General features: G+C 44.1%; 1 protein-coding gene across 2 annotated transcripts; it reads left to right on the top strand.

Moving 5' to 3' along the window:
• Positions 1–3676: 3676 nt before the first annotated feature.
• LOC100565072 (protein eva-1 homolog C) lies at positions 3677–20961 on the top strand. 2 transcript variants are annotated; one of them, XM_062963946.1, is made up of 8 exons: positions 3685–3931; positions 5775–5974; positions 8601–8724; positions 10658–10810; positions 12166–12309; positions 14188–14262; positions 16490–16579; positions 20302–20961. In XM_062963946.1, exons 1-8 carry the CDS (start codon positions 3832–3834, stop codon positions 20685–20687), a joined length of 1272 nt encoding a protein of 423 aa, XP_062820016.1. In that variant the 5' UTR covers positions 3685–3831; the 3' UTR covers positions 20688–20961. The 2 variants fall into 2 exon arrangements, with proteins under 2 accessions (XP_062820017.1, XP_062820016.1); XM_062963947.1 differs by lacking the exon at positions 16490–16579 and having other exon boundaries at positions 3677–3931.
• Positions 20962–22155: the final 1194 nt, after the last annotated feature.

Below are 22155 nucleotides of genomic sequence, written 5' to 3'. Positions count from 1 at the left end.
TTCCTGCTTCTTGGCAGGGGGTTGGACTGGATGGCCCATGAGGTCTCTTCCAACTCTACTATTCTATGATTCTATGATAGGATGGAAAACCAAGAAGGGGGGTATATGGAATACTCTACCAAAGAACATTGCTGGCTGGCTCTGAACAGAATCACTCCCTGATATGCCATTTTTTTCATGTCTTCCCAGTTACTAAACTGCTGGTATCATAGTCACAGTATTTCTTATGAGATCTGTTGGCTAGATCAGCCAAGTTCTCTTGCGTTCTTATCTGTTATGCTTCATTTTAAGTCCTTTCACCAGCAAATGCATCACATTCTCTCTCCTTGATCGGAAAGGTCAATGTTTTCCTTCCAAACCAATTTAACAAAGCAAGCAAGCTGGAGGAAACCATGCTGGACGTCTCTGGAGCAGGGCATGAGACGAAAGCAGGTGATGTTTATCCCGCTGCGTTGTGCTTTCTGCCACAATAGCTTCCTTTCACAGCTCGGTTTAAAGTGCTGAATGGGTTCTCCCTCTGAGACACTCGTGTCTTGTCCTCTTTGTCCTTGCTGACCTCGGATTTCTCAGCGGATGGATTTTGTGGGCTGTGGTTGGTGACTGAGATAGTCCCTGAACCTGTGGGGCTTTCAATCAAATGCATTTGCGGAATGCTGGAAGCTTAACTCTTCTGAAGCACATTGGCCAAGACGAGCAGATCTTGGACATCTTAGAATATCTGTCTATCTAGAAGAGTACTGTATGGATACAGCAAGCACTCCGGGTTTGTCGGTCTGCAACTTTTGCCACACTAGCTGAAAATGTTACATTACTGGAGAGCACCAGGTTAGAAAAGGCAGGTCTTGAACTACTTTCTATGAACATTTTGTAACATGTGAAGCCATCACTCCTATTAGACACTGATCCATCTTGTCTTGTCAGCTCTAGAGGTTGCAAGATATTGCACAAATATTTCACACATATAAATTTTACTGCCTTACTTCCAATCTCGAATATGCTCACTATGCCTTGGGTATTGATTGGTTGAGTATGTTTTTGCTGTATTTTATATGCTTTGTTTTATATGTTTATATGCTTTAAATTCATTTTGCTGTTGTATTTTGGGCTTGGTCCCCATGTGAGCCACCCCAAGTCCTTCTGGGGAGACGGGGCAAGATATAAGAATAAAGTTATTATTATTATTATTATTGTTGTTGTTGTTGTTGTTGTTGTTGTTGTTATTATTATTATTATTATTATTATTATTATTATTATTATTATTATATTATGACACAGCAAACAAGATAGATATGCTGGATTTCATATCACAAAATCACAAGTCAAACACTTCCCAAGTGTCTAGGACTGTGTGATGTATTTTCGGATGATGCGTGCAGATCCCAGTAGGGTGGCCTTTTGCAGTTGGCAGATTGTGATTTTGTCAATGTCTATTGTTTCCAAATGCCGGCTGAGGTCTTTTGGCGCGGCACCCAGTGTGCCCATCACCACCGGGACCACCTGCACTGGTTTTTGCCAGAGTCTTTGAAGTCCAATCTTGAGGTCCTGATAGTGGCGGAGTTTTTCTTGTTGTTTTTCGTCAATGCAACTGTCACCTGGGATGGCGACATCAATGATCCAAACCTTTTTCTTTTCCATAACTATGATGTCTGGTGTGTTGTGTTCCAGAACTTTATCAGTCTGGATTCGGAAGTCCCACAGTATCTTTGCGTGCTCATTTTCCAATACTTTTGCAGGTTTGTGATCCCACCCGTTCTTTACTGCTGGCAGGTGGTACTTGAGGCATAAGTTCCAATGGATCATTTGGGCCACATAGTTGTGCCTCTGTTTGTAGTCTGTCTGTGCGATTTTCTTACAGCAGCTGAGGAGATGATCAATGGTTTCGTCAGCTTCCTTCCACAGTCTGCATTTTGGGTCATCAGCTGACAAGTGTTGTTGTAGTTGTAATTATTCATTCTCTGGGGTTTTGGATAGGACTTTTTCTAAGGCCCACCTGGAAAATATGCCGGCCACATGACCTTGGAGGTGTCTACGGACAACGCCGGCTCTTCAGCTTAGAAATGGAGATGAGTACCAACCCCCAGAGTCGGACACGACTAGACTTCATGTCAGGGGAAAACCTTTGCCTTTACCTTCAACAGGAATCCAGCCCATCGAGAGGAAAAATGAATTGAGGTTTCAAGCCCAGTTCCAGTTTGAGATAGAAAGAGAGAGGGAAAAAGAGAGACCTCAAGGTCCAGATCCATGTGTCATATTATTGGACATCGTGAGACCTTCTTCTAAAGTTTTGTTTGTCTTAGAGAAGAGAACTGTGGACACAGGCAGTGCCTTGGATATTTTATTTCCTCTACAAATATACCAAAAGTGCATTAAGTGAAACCAAACGTTCCTTCAAAGCATGTAACTGATCCTCGCATACAAAGAAAACACATTTTTGGACTCTAATTCCTAGAATCTCCCAGTCTGCATGGTTAGAGACCATGTTGGATGTCTTCTTCATTGAATAGTACTACAAAAAGTATCTTTCCAGCCTCTGAGCCACAGGAGGTCTTCCATTTCCAAAGCATATGAAAGAGCTTTCTCATCTAAAAAGCAGTTTCTACATCTGTGCACACAAACATTCATTGTGTTGACTGTTTATTGCCTATGTTTTGTTTTGCAATTGTTGTTTTTTGTATTTTCTGTCACACCTTGAATGTTTTGTTTGAGTCCCTCTGGGAGATGGTGGCGGGATAGAAATAAAGTATTATTATTTTATTATGACACAGCAAACAAGATAGATATGCTGGATTTCGTATCACAAAATCACAAGTCGAACACTTCCCAAGTGTCTAGGACTGTGTGGTGTATTTTCGGATGATGCGTGCAGATCCCAGTTGGGTGGCCTTTTGCAGTTGGCAGATCGTAATTTTGTCAATGTCTATTGTTTCCAAATGCCGGCTGAGATTTTTGGCACGGCATCCAATGTGCCGATCACCACCGGGACCACCTGCACTGGTTTCTGCCAGAGTCTTTGAAGTTCAATCTTGAGGTCCTGATAGCGGCTGAGTTTTTCCTGTTGTTTCTCGTCAATGCAACTGTCACCTGGGATGGCAACATCAATGATCCAAACCTTTTTCTTTTCCACTACTGTGATGTCTGGTGTGTTGTGTTCCAGAACTTTGTCAGTCTGGATTCAGAAGTCCCACAGTATCCTTGATTGTTCATTTTCCAATACTTTTGCAGGTTTGTGATCCCACCAGTTCTTTGCTGCTGGGAGGTGGTACTTGAGGCATAAGTTCCAATGGATCAATTGGGCCACATAGTTGTACCTCTGTTTGTAGTCTGTCTGTGTGATTTTCTTACAACAGCTGAGGAGATGATCAATGGTTTCGTTGGTTTCCTTGCACAGTCTGCATTTTGGGTCATCAGCTGATTTTTTGATCTTGTCCTTAATTGGCCTTAATTAAGGCCAAATGCAATTATTATTATTGTTGTTGTTGTTGTTGTGTTTTGGGTGTCAACTTTCAGGAAAACACAATTTTGTACTCCTACTTCCATCTTACAAACTGGAAAAAAATCTTCATAAAGAGTTGGATATGAATTATTTTGATGTGTTGCATTCAGGCATTAAGATATATAAGGCTGGCACTGAGTGGAGTGTCGGACCTCTTTCGGTTAACACAGGCACACACTCACTGCCGGCAACACAAAGAACCAACTCATTGTTAATGGACAATAGGAGTGTTTGAGTTCCAGCAGCAGAAAGAGATGAGAAACACGAATGGGTTTGGAGTGAGAACAACGCTGGGACCCAGGCAATAGCAGGAACTCTAGGATTCAGTGGAAGATGCAATGCCTGGATCTCAGCTGCTGAGTTGGCTTTGGATTGTTGAAACGGCTGTGGGCTTCATCTATTTTTCAGCTTTGCTGGAGGCAGCGCCTGAGTTTTCAGGTGAGTCTGGATATGAGTTGAAGCAAAACTGGAGGGAGGGAGGCTCTGGTTTAGTATCTCTTCTATTGTGACTGATGTCTCTGATGGGGAAAGGGTCCTCAAAGTCTAAATATCAAAATTTACATAGAGACTCAGATGCAAATTGAAAAACAGCATTATGTAGGAAATGAATTCTAAAGTTTAAATGATGCTGAAGCCCTGATACTTTTAGCTATTTCTCTTCATCTTCTTACAGGCTGATGAGAGAAGGAGGTGAATGCTCTTTCTATCAGAACTCTAAATATAATTGAACACTATTGAATGCTGGAAAGCCTTCGCTAGACTAAACTGGAATTTCATTATAGAAATACTGAATAAGTTTTTTATTATGTCAGAAGCGATTTGAGAACATACTGCAAGTCGCTTCTGGTGTGAGAGTATTGGCTGTCTACAGAGATATTGCCCAGGGGATGTCCCGATGTATTGCCATCCTGCTGGGAAGCTTTTCTCATGTCCCTGGAAGCTAGAACTGACAGATGGGAGCTCACCCCATCTCATGGATTCGAACTGGCAACCTTCAGGTCAGCAATCCAGTCTTCAGGTCAGCAGTCCAACCAGAACAAGGGTTTAACCCATTACACCACTGCGGCTCCTTACTAAATAACTTAAGATATGGAGAAAAATGTATGACTGGAATACAAGCCATACACACAGAACAGAGAGCTAAAATTAAAATTAATGGACACATGATCAAAATGTTTCCAATACAGAGAGGTGTGAAACAGGGGTGTCCCCTCTCACCCTTGTAGAAATCTGAGCAAGGAAATTACACAAAGATGAAAACCTAATAGGAATAAAAATGTAAAGTCAAAAATATAAAATAAATTTATTTGCGGATGACATTATCTTAATGTTAGAAGACCCACTGAAGGAATTTCCTAAAATGATACACCTGGTTAATCAATTTGGATTAGTTGCGAGACTTTCAATCGAACAAAAATATTGGCAACAAAGTTAAATAACAAAGAAAAAGAAGAACTAAGATGAAATCTATTTTGAAAGCTCTGGAAAAGAAAGGAGTATGGACATTGCTGGAAGGGCTAAAAATCTAGAACTGCTAAGCTTACCTTGGATCAGATCTGCCTCCTAATTTCACTTCTAAGAGTAAATTGGGACTATAGGTATCTCTAAGGCCTCTTCCACACAGTTGTATAAAATCCCACATTATCTGCTTTGAACTTGGGAGGTCTAGATTTTTAGCCTGCAGATGAAATTATCTTATTTGCGGATGACATTATCTTAATGTTATCTTGCAAGAAATTATCTTAATGTCAGAAGACCCACTGAAATAATTTCCTAAAATGAAATACCTGGTTAATCAATTTGGATTAGTTGCGAGACTTTAAATCAAATATAACTGGGTTATATGCCAGCGTGGATGCAGATAACCCTGTTCAAAGCAGATATTGTGGATTATCTGCCTTGATATTCTGGGTTATATGGCTGTGTGGAAAGGCCCTAAGTGAGTAAAGAGTTCGAATCCCACCTGGGGAGAGTACGGATGAGCTCCCTCTATCAGCTCCAGCTCCATGCGGGGACATGAGAGAAGCCTCCCACAAGGATGGTAAAAACATCAAAAACATCCGGGCGTCCCCTGGGCAACGTCCTTGCAGACGGCCAATTCTCTCACTCCAGAAGCGACTCAAGTTGCTCCTGACACGAAAAAAAAAGTAAAGATGTTGGGAGTTGTAGTCTAACATGCCTAGAAGGTCCTGGTGTAAATGGAAACACACCAAATTGATAAGGCATAACATTATTGTCTTCCCAGTCTGCTGAAGCCCCTTTGCTTTGTTTCCCATCCCAGGTTACTTACAGAAGGTTTTGAAGAACCAGACTGCCCACGCTTGCGATGGGAAGCAGCTGACCATCATATGTCCCCATAGGACCTCCATTGTGGTCCTCTCTGCTTTCTATGGGCGCCGGGTGCCCAGTCAAAACCTTTGCCCCACCTCAGGGGACGTCTCTTTGGAAAGCACCGAGTGTGCGTCTGCCACAGCCCGGCAGGTACGAGACCCTCAAGTTCAGGTTGTGAAGAGCATAAAGAGGGAATTTTTTTCCAAAGCCTGGGAATGTTGCTTTCTGGTTACAGACAATGTGGAAAGCCACATTTGATCTTGTAGACCAGTGGTTCCCAAACTTATTTGGCATGCCGCCCCCTTTCCAGAAAAAATATGACTCAGCGCCCCTGGAAAGGGGAGGGGCGTGGCTTAGAGGGGTGGGCGTGGCTCCTGCAAAAGAGGGCGGGGCTGAGCCTCTCCCCTAGTCCAAGAGGCAGGGCTGCGAGGGGAGGTGGGCGGGGCCACAAGTGGGCGGCCAGGACTGGGTGGAGTTACGAGCTCTGAAGCAGGGCTGAGCTTCTATCCCTATCCTGTGGTGCCTACCAGGACACAGTGGGTGGGGCTAGAGGAGGGGGCAGGGCCTCTTCCCAAGTGCCTGACAGGACTGAACCTCTACCCCGCCCCCGTGTTCTAACCAGCGCCTCAGGGGAGGAATACAGAGGCTCAGCCCTGTCTCACGCTCTTGGGAAGAGGCCCCGCCCCTACCCCTAGCCCCGCCCTTTAGTTCTAAAAGGCCTCTCAGGAGAGGTATAGAGGCTCAGCCCTGTCTCCGGCACTTGGGAAGAGGCCCTGCCCCCACCCCTAGCCCCGCCCTTTAGTTCTAAAAGGCCTCTCAGGAGAGGTATAGAGGCTCAGCCCTGTCTCGCGCTCTTGGGAAGAGGCCCCGCCCCCACCCCTAGCCCCGCCCTTTAGTTCTAAAAGGCCTCTCAGGAGAGGTATAGAGGCTCAGCCCTGTCTCGGGCTCTTGGGAAGAGGCCCCGCCCCCACCCCTAGCCCCGCCCTTTAGTTCTAAAAGGCCTCTCAGGAGAGGTATAGAGGCTCAGCCCTGTCTCGCGCTCTTGGGAAGAGGCCCCGCCCCTACCCCTAGCCCCGCCCTTTAGTTCTAAAAGGCCTCTCAGGAGAGGTATAGAGGCTCAGCCCTGTCTCGGGCTCTTGGGAAGAGGCCCCGCCCCCACCCCTAGCCCCGCCCTTTAGTTCTAAAAGGCCTCTCAGGAGAGGTATAGAGGCTCAGCCCTGTCTCGCGCTCTTGGGAAGAGGCCCCGCCCCTACCCCTAGCCCCGCCCTTTAGTTCTAAAAGGCCTCTCAGGAGAGGTATAGAGGCTCAGCCCTGTCTCCGGCACTTGGGAAGAGGCCCTGCCCCCACCCCTAGCCCCGCCCTTTAGTTCTAAAAGGCCTCTCAGGAGAGGTATAGAGGCTCAGCCCTGTCTCGCGCTCTTGGGAAGAGGCCCCGCCCCTACCCCTAGCCCCGCCCTTTAGTTCTAAAAGGCCTCTCAGGAGAGGTATAGAGGCTCAGCCCTGTCTCGGGCTCTTGGGAAGAGGCCCCGCCCCCACCCCTAGCCCTGCCCTTTAGTTCTAAAAGGCCTCTCAGGAGAGGTATAGAGGCTCAGCCCTGTCTCGGGCTCTTGGAAGGAGGCCCCGCCCCCTTCCCTAGCTCCGCCCTCTGTGTCCCAACAAGAGCCTCAGGAGAGGTATAGATCCTCAGCCCTGTCTCGGGCTCTTGGGAAAAAGCCACGCCCACTCCTCTAGCTCCGCCCCCATGTGTCCTAACAGGCACCTCAGGTGCTCAGCCCTGTCTCCGGCACTTGGGAAGAGGCCCCGCCCCTCCTCTGGCCCCACCCCTGTGTCCTAATTGGTGCCATCACTGCCCCCCTGGATCGCTGCAGTGCCCACCGGGGGGCGGTAGCGCCCACTTTGGGAATCACTCTTGCAGACTCACCAATAGATATTGGAGGAATGTGTCAGCTTACTGTGTTCACATTAAAGACTGGGAATGAGGCAAATTGTAGTCCAACGGAACTGTTTCGGAAAGTTTGGAAAGGGCTATTCTAGTGGATGTCTGCAAGATTTGAGTTTTGTCATCCCACAAGAGCCATAGTTGGCACTTCAATAATAAACCCAGTGCATCTCTTTGAAAATGCAACAACCACCGAACTGTCAAGACAGAAATTAGCCCGTGTGTCATGTTGGTGAGGTGTAGCGACTGGATCTACACTGCCCTGTATCCCAAGATCTGATCCCAGATTATATGAGTCTACACTGCCAAATCATCTGGGATAAGCAGATAATCTAGGATCAGATCCTGAGATATAGATCCAGCCTAAGAGGCCAGGAAATGAAGAAAGCAAACAATTCAATGACTTTCTCAAAGGGCATGATGCCACCTAGCGGTTAGCTGATCGTTTGCATTTGGCTGTTATTGTTTGTTGTCAAGTTGACTTCAAGAGGGCATCTTCACTGGCCAGAAAAGACAATTATACTTCTCTTCAGGAGCCCCGGTGGCGCAGTGTGTTAAAGCCCTGGGAGTGGCGTGAGCAGCCGCTGTTAGCCCCAGCTTCTGCCAACCTAGCAGTTCGAAAACATGCCAATGTGAGTAGATCAATAGGTACCGCTTTGGCAGGAAGGTAACAGCTCTCCATGCAGTCATGCCGGCCACATGATCTTGGAGGTGTCTACAGACAACGCTGGCTCTTCGGCTTAGAAATGGAGATGAGCACCAACCCCCAGAGTCGGACAGAGTCGGTAAACCTTTACCTTACCTATACTTCTCTTCATTCCCTGCTTGTTTCCCCCAGAAAATGATGGACGAGTGTCAAGACCAGCGATGGTGCCATTTCTCGGTCCACAGCCGAGTGTTCGGACCCGACCCTTGTCCAGGAACCCACAAATACTTGGTGGTTTCATACAAGTGCCGACCAGGTCAGTCAGCTCAAGTCGCTTCAAAGACTCGGGCTCTTTGGCAATGACACTATACGGTGATCGTTCTTTGAACATTTCCATCTCAGGAGTGATTAGTGACGACTCTCTGGCTGTCTGGGAGGAGATGTGGAGGTGAAAGCCACAGCAGCCTGTCCTGTTTGCTGTGCTTGGAAATGATTTCATCCAGAATTACCTGACTGCAGTTTTAAGCAGGAATTGGAAAGATTTTCTTCTTGAATAACTTTCCCGACCAGAATTCCTAGAGAAATAACATCTGGGGAAATAACTTTTCCCAATTCTGGTTCTGAAATCAGTAGTGGATGTCGTATTTGTATACCTACCTGCTTGTAAGAGCTTGCATATAGAAGAAATAGTGACTTTTGTGTATTTTTTTTGTGTCAGGAGTGACCTGAGAAATTGTAAGTTGCTTCTGGTGTGAGAGAATTGGCTGTCTGCAAGGACGTTGCCCAGGGGACACCTGGATGTTTTGATATTTTATCATCCTGTGGGAGGCTTCTGTCATGTCCCTGCACGGGAAGGTGGAGCTGACAGATGGGAGCTCACCCCATTCCCTGGATTCAAATCGCTGACCTTTCAGTCAGCGATTCTGCCAGCACAAGGGTTTAATCCACTGCACCACTGGGGGTCTTTTTGTGTAATGACCCCCACTTATGTAAATCTGCTCTAATTGATGTTAACACCTATTGCCATATTATTTACCTTGTGCAGTATTATTTACTTTGGCCTAGGATTGCATCAGAACTTTACTGCAGCCATTGTACTATATGGTTTAACAGTTAATGGTGTTCTGATAAATCTTTGTATTATTGTTCTTGTAAAGTTTGCAACTTTGTGGAACAGTTGGCCTTCCGTATTCATGGATTCTGCATCCACAGATGCAACCATTCATAGTTTGGAAATATTTTTAAAAAATCCAAAAATCAAATCTTGATTTACCATTTTGTATAAGGGACAACATTTTACCACACTGTTTTTGAACTGTTTTCAGGACTGGAGCATCTACAGGGGTCCTGGAACCAAACACCAGTGGATGATAATAATAATAATAATAATGATAATAATAATAATAATAAGAATAATAAGAATAATAAGAATAATTTACAATAATAATAATAATAATTTATAATAATCATAATAATCATAATAATCATAATCATAATAATAATACAGTAGAGTCTCACTTATCCAAGTCTTGCTTATCCAATCCTCTGGATAATCCAAGCCATTTTTATAGTCAATGTTTTCAATATATCATGATATTCTGGTACTAAATTCGTAAATACAGTAATTACAACATAACATTACTGCGTATTGAACTACTTTTCCTGTCAAATTTGCTGTATAACATGATGTTTTGGTTCTTAATTTGTAAAATCATAACTTAATTTGATGTCTAATAGGCTTTTCCTTAATCTCTCGTTATTATCCAAGATATTCACTTATCCAAGCTTGGATTAGTGAGACTCTACTGTAATAATTCTTTATAATAATAATAAATATTATTAATTAATAATAATAATTCATTGACAAAATTACGATTTGCCAATTGCAAAAGGCCACCCTACTGGGATCTGCATGCATCATCTGAAAATACATCACACAATCCTAGACACTTGGGAAGTGTTCGACTTGTGATTTTGTGATACGAAATCCAGCAATATCTATCATGTTTGCTGTGTCATACAATGTCGTTGTGTCAATAATAATAATTCTTTATTTATATGCCGCTTTTCTCCTGCAAAAGGACCAAAAGCGGCTTCCATCATGTCAAAATACAATACAAATAGCCTACTAATAGCCTAATGTATACTAAAATATGTGGATTAACACTAAAAATGTGGACTGATAATATGTTAAATAAAAACTAACATGGGGTTACACAAAGAGAGTGAAAGCTTGTGTTCCTTCCCAGCCAACCACCGTTTGAAGACAGTGTGTGAAGATGAGAAGCTGAGGCTGCAGTGCCGAAACAAATCTGTCCTAGCCATTTACTCTGCCGTCTATGGGAGACCTTTGCAAGGGAAGCTGGAATGTTATTCTGTGAATGAGACAGGAGCGGACATAGGTATGTAAGGGAAGCGAGAGGCCAGGTGAAGTCCAAGCGACTGTGGGGTTTGGATGTTCTTCCGGGGAGTAAGAGGAACACATCTACTGGGAGAAGGGTTAGTTTCCTCTTCTCACTTTCTCACCAGCATTGCTTGTGTTTCACACAATTTTTTTCATGTCAGGAGTGACTTGAAAAATTGCAAGTTGCTCCTGGTGTGAGACAATTGGCTGTCTGCAAGGACATTGCCCGGATGTTTTAATGTTTTTACCATCTTTGTGGGGCCCCTGGTGGCACAGTGGCACTGAGCTGCTGAGCGTGCGGACCAAAAGGTCCCAGGTTCAAATCCCGGGAGCGGAGTGAGCCGGTCACATGACCTGGAGATGTCTATGGACAATGCCGGCTCTTCGGCTTAGAAATGGAGATGAGCACCAACCCCCAGAGTCAGTCACGACTGGACGTAACATCAGGGGAAACCTTTACCTTTACCTACCATCTTTGTGGGAGGTTTCTCTCATGTCCCCACATGGAGCTGGAGCTGATAGAGGGAGCTCATCCACGCTCTCCCCGGTTGGATTCGAACCAGCAACCTTCAGGTCAGCAACCCAACCTTCAAGTCATCAGTCCTGCCAGCACAAGGGTTTAATCCACTGTGCCACCGTGGGCTCCTACCCTTCAGACAATTGTAGCACTTTGATACCGGGGCCGGGCTGTGGCGCAGGCTGGTAAACAGCTGCTGCAAGAAATCACTCTGACCATGAGGTCATGAGTTCAAGGCCAGCCCATGGCAGGGTGAGCACCCATCAATTAAAAATAAAATATAACCCCTGCTCATTGCTGACCTAGCAACCCGAAAGATAGTTGCATCTATCAAGTAGGAAATGAGGTACCACTTATAAAAAGTGGGGAGGCAAGTTTAACTAATTTATGACCTGGAATGAGGAAGTGCTGTCAGAGTGGATGATGAAGCAGCTGCTCCCCCCTGTGGCCAGAATCAAACATCCCCTCAGGAGAAGGTTAAATTGCCTCTGCGTCTGTCTGTCTGTTGTCTCTGTCTCGATGTGTTTATGGGCATTGAATGTTTGCCCTATATGTACATAATGTGATCTGCCCTGAGTCCCCTTCGGGGTGAGAAGGGCGGAATATAAATACTGTAAATAAATAAATAAATAAATAAATAAATTCTCTACTAGTTCTAATGACCCACCAAACTACAAATCCCAAGCTTACATAGGATGGCAATTAAAGTGATATCTCCATACTACAACCGTATAAGAGAAAGAGTCCAAACTTGGTGAATTGTGCACATGACTGAAGATGGAGAACCTGGGGTCCCTTTCCTCTCTTTGGCTGACTTTCTTCTATCGATGTTGTAGAGTGTGTGGCCCCGGATGCCTTAAGGAGAGTCTCCCGGAGATGCCACAGGAAGCAGAACTGTACCATCCTTGCAAATAAGTCCACCTTTGGTGACCCCTGCTTTCCTGGTGTGAAGAAGCAGCTGAGAGTCTCCTACACATGTGGTAAGGACATTGGGATTTGTAAGCATCTCCAGCTCCCCAAAATTGAATGCAACAATAAGTTGAGAGCCAGCATGGTGTAGTGGTTTGAGCATTGAACTACATCTCTGGAGACCAAGATTTGCTTAGTCATTGAAACCTAATAGATGACTTCAGGCAACTTGCATACTCTCAACCCAAGGAAAAGAAATGTCAGGGTTGCCATGATTTCAGTTTTCGTCTCAAGGAGTAGATATTTTGTAAAGGCAATGGATGTTACCATTCAACGCCAAGCCATTCATACTTATTTCCCATAGATGAGTTGCAAAGTTTTGGTAAAATATAACAATATTGTATAACAATTTAATAGTATATAATGCTAATATTATGCTATACTAATAATATAATATATTCTATAGGTATAGATAAAGGTAAAGGTTTTCCCCTGACGTTAAGTCCAGTCATGTCTGACTCTGGAGGTTGGTGCTCATCTCCATTTCTAAGCTGAAGAGCCGGCGTTGTCCATAGACACCTCCAAGGTCATGTGGCCGGCATGACTGCACGGAGCGCCATTACCTTCCCACTGGAGCGGTATCTATTGATCTACTCACATTGGCATGTTTTGGAACTGCTAGGTTGGCATAAGCTAGAGCTAACATCATGCTAATCATGCCACTCCCGGGGTTTGAACCTGGGACCTTAGACATATAATATTGATAATAATATTATAACGCAATACAATTTAATAATAATAGTAATAATAGTACATTATTATAATTGTATATTATATATTACATGTAATATTACTAATAATACTGCAGTATAGTAGTATAGTATAGGGTATAGTGGAGTATAGTGGAGCCTCCGGTGGATCAGTTTTGTTAAAGTACTGAGCTGCTGAACTTGCAGACTGAAAGGTCCCAGGTTCAAATCCAGGGAGCGGAGTGAGCGCCCGCTGTTAGCCCCAGCTTCTGCCAACCTAGCAGTTCGAAAACATGCCAATGTGAGTAGATCAATAGGTACCGCTCCGGCGGGAAGGTAACGGTGCTCCATGCAGTCATGCTGGCAACATGACCAAGAGGTGTCTACGGATAACGCTGGCTCTTCGGCTTAGAAATGGAGATGAGCACCAACCCCCAGAGTCGGACACGACTGGACTTAACGTCAGGGGAAACCTTTACCTAATGGTATAGTACTATATAGTAATATATAATGCTTATATTACGCTATGCTAATATTATAATATTATATAATAATATTATAATAATATTGTATGTACTTGTAAGCCACCCTGAGAGTGCAAATAAATAAATAAATAACTACAGTCTTTTTCACCAACACCTTTGAGGATTACAGCTAAGCCTAACACAGGCAGCATATGGTGTTTTTCTCATTGATACTTCTTAAACCTCTTGTGTTTTCAATCTGGACAGCAGTAGATCCACAGCAACATCAGGTATGAGAACATTAAATTTCCTGATGTGCTTCTGGTAGCAAAGCTAATGCTTTATAGGAGGGTAATGTTCCCACCTATCTATAGTAAGGGCAAAGAAAGTCACTGCTGGGCCAGAGCAAAGGCCAGTAGAGACCACAGTGTTCTCTTTCCCAAGGCAGCCAAACATGTGCTCTGGTGGGATTTCCATGTGCTATAAAAACTCTTCTCACATTATTCTCCAACTACCAGAGGGAGCAACTATGACACTTTCCCCTCTCCATTAAATGACCCTCAACCTATCCACGGGTCATTTCAAAATCCATAATTTTGCCCCCAAAACCTGCCCTACATGAAGTTGATTTATACATGAGTATAAACATGGCCAGCAATAATAATGAGAACAATGGAAAGTAGAAGCAGATCTCCAATCCTCCTCGTAACACAATACTTCTCCTATTTCCTCTCAGTGCCAAGGAAGTTGCTTGAAGAAGTGGGACATGACTCCCGGGAAGACCCTTTTGCCATCTCGGATTACACACATGGTAAATGCCTTTGCCTCGACCATTGGTCAATTTCTGGAACAGGAATTACCTAGTAGAAACTTCTCACAGACGTTATATGTGAGTGGGTGGGTTTAGGCCAGTAATGGCCAACGTATGACACGCGTGTCAACACTGACACGCCTGGCCATTTTTGCTGACACGCTGCTGCATGCAGATTGATTGGATGACTATGTCTTTTGTGGCCAAATTAGGTGTGATTTGGTCCAGTGGTTTTGTTGTTTACTCCATGGGAATTATGCACATTACATTTGTGTGTGTGTGTGTGGGTAATGAAATTTCGGCCTAGGACAAAACAACAAAACTACACATCCCAGAAACACTAAACTTGGCAGCACAATCCCTCATCCATGCCTCTACGTTCATACAACAAAAAGAAAAGAAAAATAAAGTCCTAATTAGAGGGAGAGGAATAATTGTTTTTACCAATTGCTGCCAGTTAGAAGGCCAAGCTCCGCCCACTTGGTCTCCTTGCAACCCACTCAGCCCAGGGGATAGGCAGAGTTAGGCCTCACTTAGGCCTCTTCCACAGATTATCTTATTTGAACTGGATTATATGGCAGTGTAGACTCAAGGCCCTTCCACACAGCTATATAACCCATTTATAATCTTATATTATCTGCTTTGAACTGAATTATCTTGATTCCACACTGCCATATAATCCACTTCAGTGTGCAGTTGGACACAACTGGACTTAATGTCAGGGGAAAACCTTTACTCTTTACCTCAACTACCACCAATTCCTCAATACTTTATTTCCCATACCACCATACTTCGCCACAGCAATGCGTGGCCAGGCACAGCTAGTATATATATATATATATAATATCATTCTGTTATTATTCTATTATTATTGTAGTATATTATCATATTACAGTAGAGTCTCACTTATCCAACACTCGCTTATCCAACGTTCTGGATTATCCAACGCATTTTTGTAGTCAATGTTTTCAATACATCATGATATTTTGGTGCTAAATTCGTAAATACAGTAATTACTACATAGCATTACTGCATATTGAACTACTTTTTCTGTCAAATTTGTTGTATAACATGATGTTTTGGTGCATAATTTGTAAAATCATAACCTAATTTGATGTTTAATAGGCTTTTCCTTAATCCCTCATTATCCAACATATTCGCTTATCCAACATTCTGCCGGCCTGTTTATGTTGGATAAGTGAGACTCTACTGTATTACTATTATATTATCCATTATTCATGACTACATTGAAACTAGAATAGAGAGAAATCAGTGTGGAAACTGCAAGAGGTACCATAGATCGTTGTACATGGAAATAAGGATAGTAAATAGTTTTTGATTTATTTAATACAGTTATATATTACTACTAGCTGTGCCCGGCCACACGTTGCTGTGGCGAAGTATGGTGGTATGGGAAATAAAGTATTGAGGAACTGGTGGTAGTTAAGGTAAAGGGTAAAGGTTTTCCCCTGACATTAAGTCCATTATAAATGGGTTATATAGCTGTGTGGAAGGGCCTTGAGTCTACATTGCCATATAATCCAGTTAAAATCAGATTATCTGTATTTTATAGGCAGTGTGGAAGAGGCCTAGGTGAGGCCTAACTCTGCCTGTCCCCTGGGCGGAACTTAGCCTTCTAACTGGCAGCAATGGGATAAAAACAATTATTCCTCTCCCTCTAATTAGGACTTTATTTTTCTTTTCTTTTTGTTGTATGAACATAGAGGCATGGATGAGTGGTTGTGCTGCCAAGTTTAGTGTTTCTGGGATGTGTAGTTTTGTTGTTTTGTCCTAGGCTGAAATTTCATTACCCTTTTATATATATAGATTATACATTTTTGTTATTTAAACTATTATACATATTGTGAAATTATGGGGGTTTTTTTCTCGAAGTGACACACCACCCAAGTCATGCTAGGTATTTTGGTGAATTTTGGCACACCAAACGCAAAAGCTTGCCCATCATTGGTTTAGGCAAACACTCCTTCTAACATTGACCTTAAATACTGTATACTTTGTCCTCTGCCAATATGTCATTGGTTCAGTGTATCTTTACTGACTGGCAGCAACTCTTTAACACAATTTCCCAGTCCTCTTGGAAATGCTAGAGCTTGAACCTGTGGACTTCTACGTACCTGTGGAACATGGGCTCAGCTCACATTTCCCAAAGGAGAGATGCCTTTCTGTTGCCTTCTGAACCCTTGCTGTGTCCCCTTGTTTGCTGCAGGTGGCTGGTACACCGGGCCAAGGCTGCACAAGCTCCAGGAAAATCTGATGATATTTACTAATTCTCTGGAAACTTTTGCTCATATGTGGGGTATGTGTAATTTCCCTGGTTGTGTGGGATGGACAGTGGTGGGAGGCCGGGAGCAACAGGCTCTTTGGGACCAAAACGGGAACAATGCTGCACAAATTTCCTTTCTCGCCACAAATGCATACAAGCAAACATGTCAGGAACCACATACCACACTAAAGTTAAGACTGGTAGCCTAGACTTCTCATGAGGACCATTTCTCATTAGACTTTGGGCAGACGTTATTTGTGCTTATCAGCCAGTCCTGATTTGGCAACAGAGAACTGCCCATTTGACAAATCTGGCAACCATAGCTGGCCTCCCTGAATTCTATTTTATTTCTTGCCAGGTACACCCTGGTCATATTTCCCATCTCACACCTGTCTGATGAAAATAGAAACTCCTGAAATGTTTTTTTAAAAAGTGATCCAATGAGAGATCTCTTCCACTGCATTGATTTCATTTTTCGGAAAATGCTTTGTTATTTTTCAGTGGCCAAACTCCATGGCCAAAATCTTACATTGTCAAGTGTAGCGGTAGGAGTTTGGCACACAGTGCTTTGCACTACAGGCCCCATCACCATCCTCAAGACTCACTGTTTTATTGCAGTAGCCATTGACACCTAATGGCCATTATATTGCAGTTTGGGAGCAGATGGGATAGAAAAAGCATCTGGCTATGTTTCTATGGCCAGATGCAGGCTGATGGTATCATCCACTGAAACCTCCAGAGGATCCCAGTGGATCTCAGAAGAAGAAGACTTCAGTCTGCACTTGGGTACGAGAACACAGCCAGAATCTTCTCTGGTCGTCTCCACTTTGTACAGGAACACAGCCAGAATCATCTCTGGTCCCCTCCACTTGGTACAGGAACACAGTCAGAATCGTCTCTGGTCCCCTCCACTTGGTACAGGAACACAGCCAGAATCGTCTCTGGTCCCCTCCACTTGGTACAGGAACACAGCCAGAATCGTCTCTGGTCCCCTCCACTTGGTACAGGAACACAGCCAGAATCGTCTCTGGTCCTCTCCACTTGGTACAGGAACACAGCCAGAATCTTCTCTGGTCCCCTCCACTTGGTACAGGAACACAGCCAGAATCATCTCTGGTCCCCTCCACTTGGTACAGGAACACAGTCAGAATCATCTCTGGTCCCCTCCACTTGGTACAGGAACACAGCCAGAATCGTCTCTGGTCCCCTCCACTTGGTACAGGAACACAGCCAGAATCGTCTCTGGTCCCCTCCACTTGGTACAGGAACACAGCCAGAATCGTCTCTGGTCCCCTCCACTTGGTACAAGAACACAGCCAGAATTGTCTCTGGTCCTCTCCACTTGGTACAGAAACACAGCCAGAATCGTCTCTGGTCCTCTCCACTTGGTAAAGAAACACAGCCAGAATCATTTCTGGTCTTCTCCACTTGGTACAGGAACACAGCCAGAATTGTTTCTGGTCCTCTCCACTTAGTACAGGAACACAGCCAGAATAGTCTCCGGTCCTCTCCACTTGGTACAGAAACACAGCCAGAATCGTCTCTGGTCCTCTCCACTTGGTAAAGAAACACAGCCAGAATCATTTCTGGTCTTCTCCACTTGGTACAGGAACACAGCCAGAATCATCTCTGGTCCTCTCCACTTGGTACAGGAACACAGCCAGATTCTTCTCTGGTCCCCTCCACTTGGTACAGGAACACAGCCAGAATCATTTCTGGTCCTCTCCACTTGGTACAGGAACACAGCCAGAATCTTCTCTGGTCCTCTCCACTTGGTACAGGAACATAGCCAGAATCGTCTCTGGTCCTCTCCACTTGGTACAGGAACACAGCCAGAATCGTCTCTGGTCCCCTCCACTTGGTACAGGAACACAGTCAGAATCGTCTCTGGTCCCCTCCACTTGGTACAGGAACACAGCCAGAATCGTCTCTGGTCCCCTCCACTTGGTACAGGAACACAGCCAGAATCGTCTCTGGTCCCCTCCACTTGGTACAGGAATACAGCCAGAATCGTCTCTGGTCCCCTCCACTTGGTACAAGAACACAGCCAGAATCGTCTCTGGTCCTCTCCACTTGGTACAGAAACACAGCCACAATCATTTCTGGTCTTCTCCACTTGGTACAGGAACACAGCCAGAATCGTCTCCGGTCCTCTCCACTTGGTACAGGAACACAGCCAGAATCATCTCTGGTCCTCTCCACTTAGTACAGGAACACAGCCAGAATCATCTCTGGTCCTCTCCACTTAGTACAGGAACACAGCCAGAATCGTCTCCGGTCCTCTCCACTTGGTACAGAAACACAGCCAGAATCGTCTCTGGTCCTCTCCACTTGGTAAAGAAACACAGCCAGAATCATTTCTGGTCTTCTCCACTTGGTACAGGAACACAGCCAGAATCGTCTCTGGTCCTCTCCACTTGGTACAGGAACACAGCCAGATTCTTCTCTGGTCTTCTCCACTTGGTACAGGAACACAGCCAGAATCATTTCTGGTCCTCTCCACTTGGTACAGGAACACAGCCAGAATCTTCTCTGGTCCTCTCCACTTGGTACAGGAACATAGCCAGAATCGTCTCTGGTCCCCTCCACTTTCCACTAGCAATGGAATGGCTGTTGTCGGAGGTTATCAGGGTGCAGGTTTTGGATACTACAGAGGGAGGAAGGGCAATAACAATCTTCCCAATGACCCAAAAATACGCAATCATAAAGTGGACTTATGCTCAATATATCACTAACAGAATGGTGGCCTGTGTGCAAAAAGGAACACAGATTGATTGGGAGACTTTCCTGGTCAGTGGAAATCAAGAAAATAATAATAATAATAATAATAATAATAATAATAATAATAATAATAATAATAATAATAATTTTCATTATTATTATTATTATTATTATTATTATTATTATTATTATTATTATTATTACATCACACAGTCCTAGACACTTGGGAAGTGTTCGACTTGTGATTTTGTGATACGAAATCCAGCATATCTATCTTGTTTGCTGTGTCATAATAAAATAATAATAATAATTTATACCACCACCACCTCTCCAAGAGGATTCATAGAAGCACTCAAAGTGCATTCCCTGCTAGAGAAATGTGAACCAGATGGAGAAATACTTTTAAATGTATTATTTGTTTCCATAGCGTGGTTGTATAGTATGTTGAGCTTTTGTAAGTCCTGAGGCAGAGCAAAGGCCAACATGGCACTTCCTACCTGTCCTCTCCCAACTTTGGAGATCTGAGGAGACATGTTCTATGAAGTTCTTCAGTTCTTTACGGTGTAGTGACAATTGTGGCCCTTTAACAGCCATCAAGTGAAGGGATGCTGTTTAGTTACCAATTGGGGTATAAGAGGATGACATTTGTACCCTCTTCCAAGCAATGAATAAGGCTGCAACGAGGAGTTACAACAGGAATCCTACTTCTGGTTGGTTGGATGGATCTTCTCCTTACATCCCAATCAGTAGCTAAACAGGCCTCCTTGGATAGATGTGGCTTCTGGCTGTTTAAGATGAACTTGGTGTGGCTGGACTAGGAGATGTTACGTAATTACATAGACATAGCTTAATAGTCAATGTAGGATACTGACACATAAGGCCATAGGACAACCCTAGTGAGCCCATACCATACCAAAACCTTCTTCAGCTCAATTCTACAAGGACTGCAAATGAGTTGGGCTTTTGATCTAGTAGGAGACATTAGTAGATACAAGAGGTTGTTTCTGTCTGTGTACCATTTTGTTCTCTTGCAGGAGTTCCAGAGAAAGTTGGCTTTTATTTCCTGTGTGGGGTCTCTGGGGGGCTGGTGCTCCTCCTCCTCCTCTTTGTGCCCAAAGTGGCCTTGCTGCGGGATTTCAAGGAGGTCTTCAAGGCCACAAAGCCAAGCGACAACCTGGAGATGGAGCGAAACAAGTTGCGGGACGAGCCGGAGGAAGAGACTCGTGACGACAGCTCGTCCAACTCTTCCTTCCGCCACCTCACCAACCTCTACCATAACTCCAACAACATCTTTGGGCCGGAGCTGACTGCGGCCCTGGAAGGAGCAGTGGAGCAAAGAGGCCACGAGGGAGAGGAGATATGGATACCCAAGGAGTCCAGCCCATACGCCATCCACAAAATTAAGTCTGCCACCAAATGAGGATGCATGACGGGATGCCAAGGTTGGTCTGTCTTTGGAAAAGAGATATGGACCTGGTGTGGTTCTGTTACCATTCCATCTGCAAAATCTCCAAGTCCTCCAAGAGCACGGTTGGGAATTATATGGCTCTCCAGATACTGATGGATGGCACCTTTCTGTAGTTCTGGCCAATGGTGAGGAATGCTGGAAGTCAGAGCTCAACTACATTTGGATGGTTGTTAAAGTCTCGGCCATTTGGTAAAACATTTTTTAAAATGTATATGGATTAAGTGACTGTTGTGTTTATGTTGCTTCTTTGTATTTCTTGTGCGGAAAGTAGTTCACAAATGTTGGTGCCAAAAAAAGAGAGGGAACCCCCTACTTGTTCCTCTGTATTAGTAGGTAAAGATTGGTAAAGGTTTTCCCCTGACATTAAGTTTAGTTGTGTCCAACTCTGGGGGTTGGTGCTCATCTCCATGTCTAAGCCAAAGAGCCAGCATTGTCCATAGACATGTGGCCACAGGCATGACAGCATGGAGCGCCATTACCTTCCCACCAGAGCGGTACCTATTGATCTACTCATATTTGCATGTTTTCGAACTGCTAGGTTGGCAGAAGCTGGGGCTAACAGTGGGAGCTCACCCCACTCCCCGGATTTGAACCTCCGACCTTTTGGTCAGCATATTATTTGCACTAATATCATTTCTGGGAGGTAGAACGGTGCAACTACGTTACATAGGGTTTGGGGGATATTTTCCTTTGTACACATTTTGAGACTGCAGTGAAAGGCCAGTGTGAGGTGCTCCTCAATCCTTTATGTCTCCGTCCCTTAAGTACAGTAGAGTCTCACTTATCCAACACTCGCTTATCCAACATTCTGGATTATCCAACACATTTTTATAGTTAATGTTTTCAATATATCGTGATATTTTGGTGCTAAATTCATAAATACAGTAATTACTACATAGCATTACTGCGTATTGAACTACTTTTTCTGCCAAATTTGTTGTCTAACATGATGTTTTGGTGCTTAATTTGTAAAATCATAACCTAATTTGATGTTTAATAGGCTTTTCCTTAATGCCTCCTTATTATCCAACATATTCGCTTATCCAACATTCTGCCGGCCCGTTTATGTTGGATAAGTGAGACTCTACTGTAATATCTTTCCTGCAAGACTTTTCATAGTATGTTTACACAACAAAGATTGTGTGTTAGAGAGGAAAGATTTTCAGCAGAAAGTTCCCATTCCAGCTATGCTAATTTTCTATGCTATGGTGAGCAATGACTCAAAATGTCCCTTACTTCAGAAGTGTTGTTTCTGTGCAAGTGTTTGTGAGCATTCAGTCAATTAAGCAATTAATCCATCAACTCAGACTCCAACAAGCAATTCTGTAAAGCAAGTGGCAGCCCTACAATTAAATTGGACCATATAAGGTATCTTAGGAAGTCCAGCTGGCCCCCAATTGCCAGCACGAATCCCACCCAC

This window comes from Anolis carolinensis, unplaced genomic scaffold, assembly GCF_035594765.1.
Source record: "Anolis carolinensis isolate JA03-04 unplaced genomic scaffold, rAnoCar3.1.pri scaffold_12, whole genome shotgun sequence".
Taxonomy (NCBI): Eukaryota; Metazoa; Chordata; class Lepidosauria; order Squamata; family Dactyloidae; genus Anolis; species Anolis carolinensis.
The sequence above is the reverse complement of the archived record's forward strand: the minus strand, read 5'-3'. Positions and strand labels throughout refer to the sequence as shown.

Bases quoted from the DNA above. Each gene is read 5' to 3' on its own strand.
- LOC100565072 (XM_062963946.1), top strand. From the start codon at position 3,832: ATGCCTGGATCTCAGCTGCTGAGTTGGCTTTGGATTGTTGAAACGGCT. The intron at 3,932-5,774 runs GTGAGTCTGGAT...TTCCCATCCCAG, and splicing joins GGCAGCGCCTGAGTTTTCAG to GTTACTTACAGAAGGTTTTG. The intron at 12,310-14,187 runs GTAAGGACATTG...ATTTCCTCTCAG, and splicing joins GAGAGTCTCCTACACATGTG to TGCCAAGGAAGTTGCTTGAA.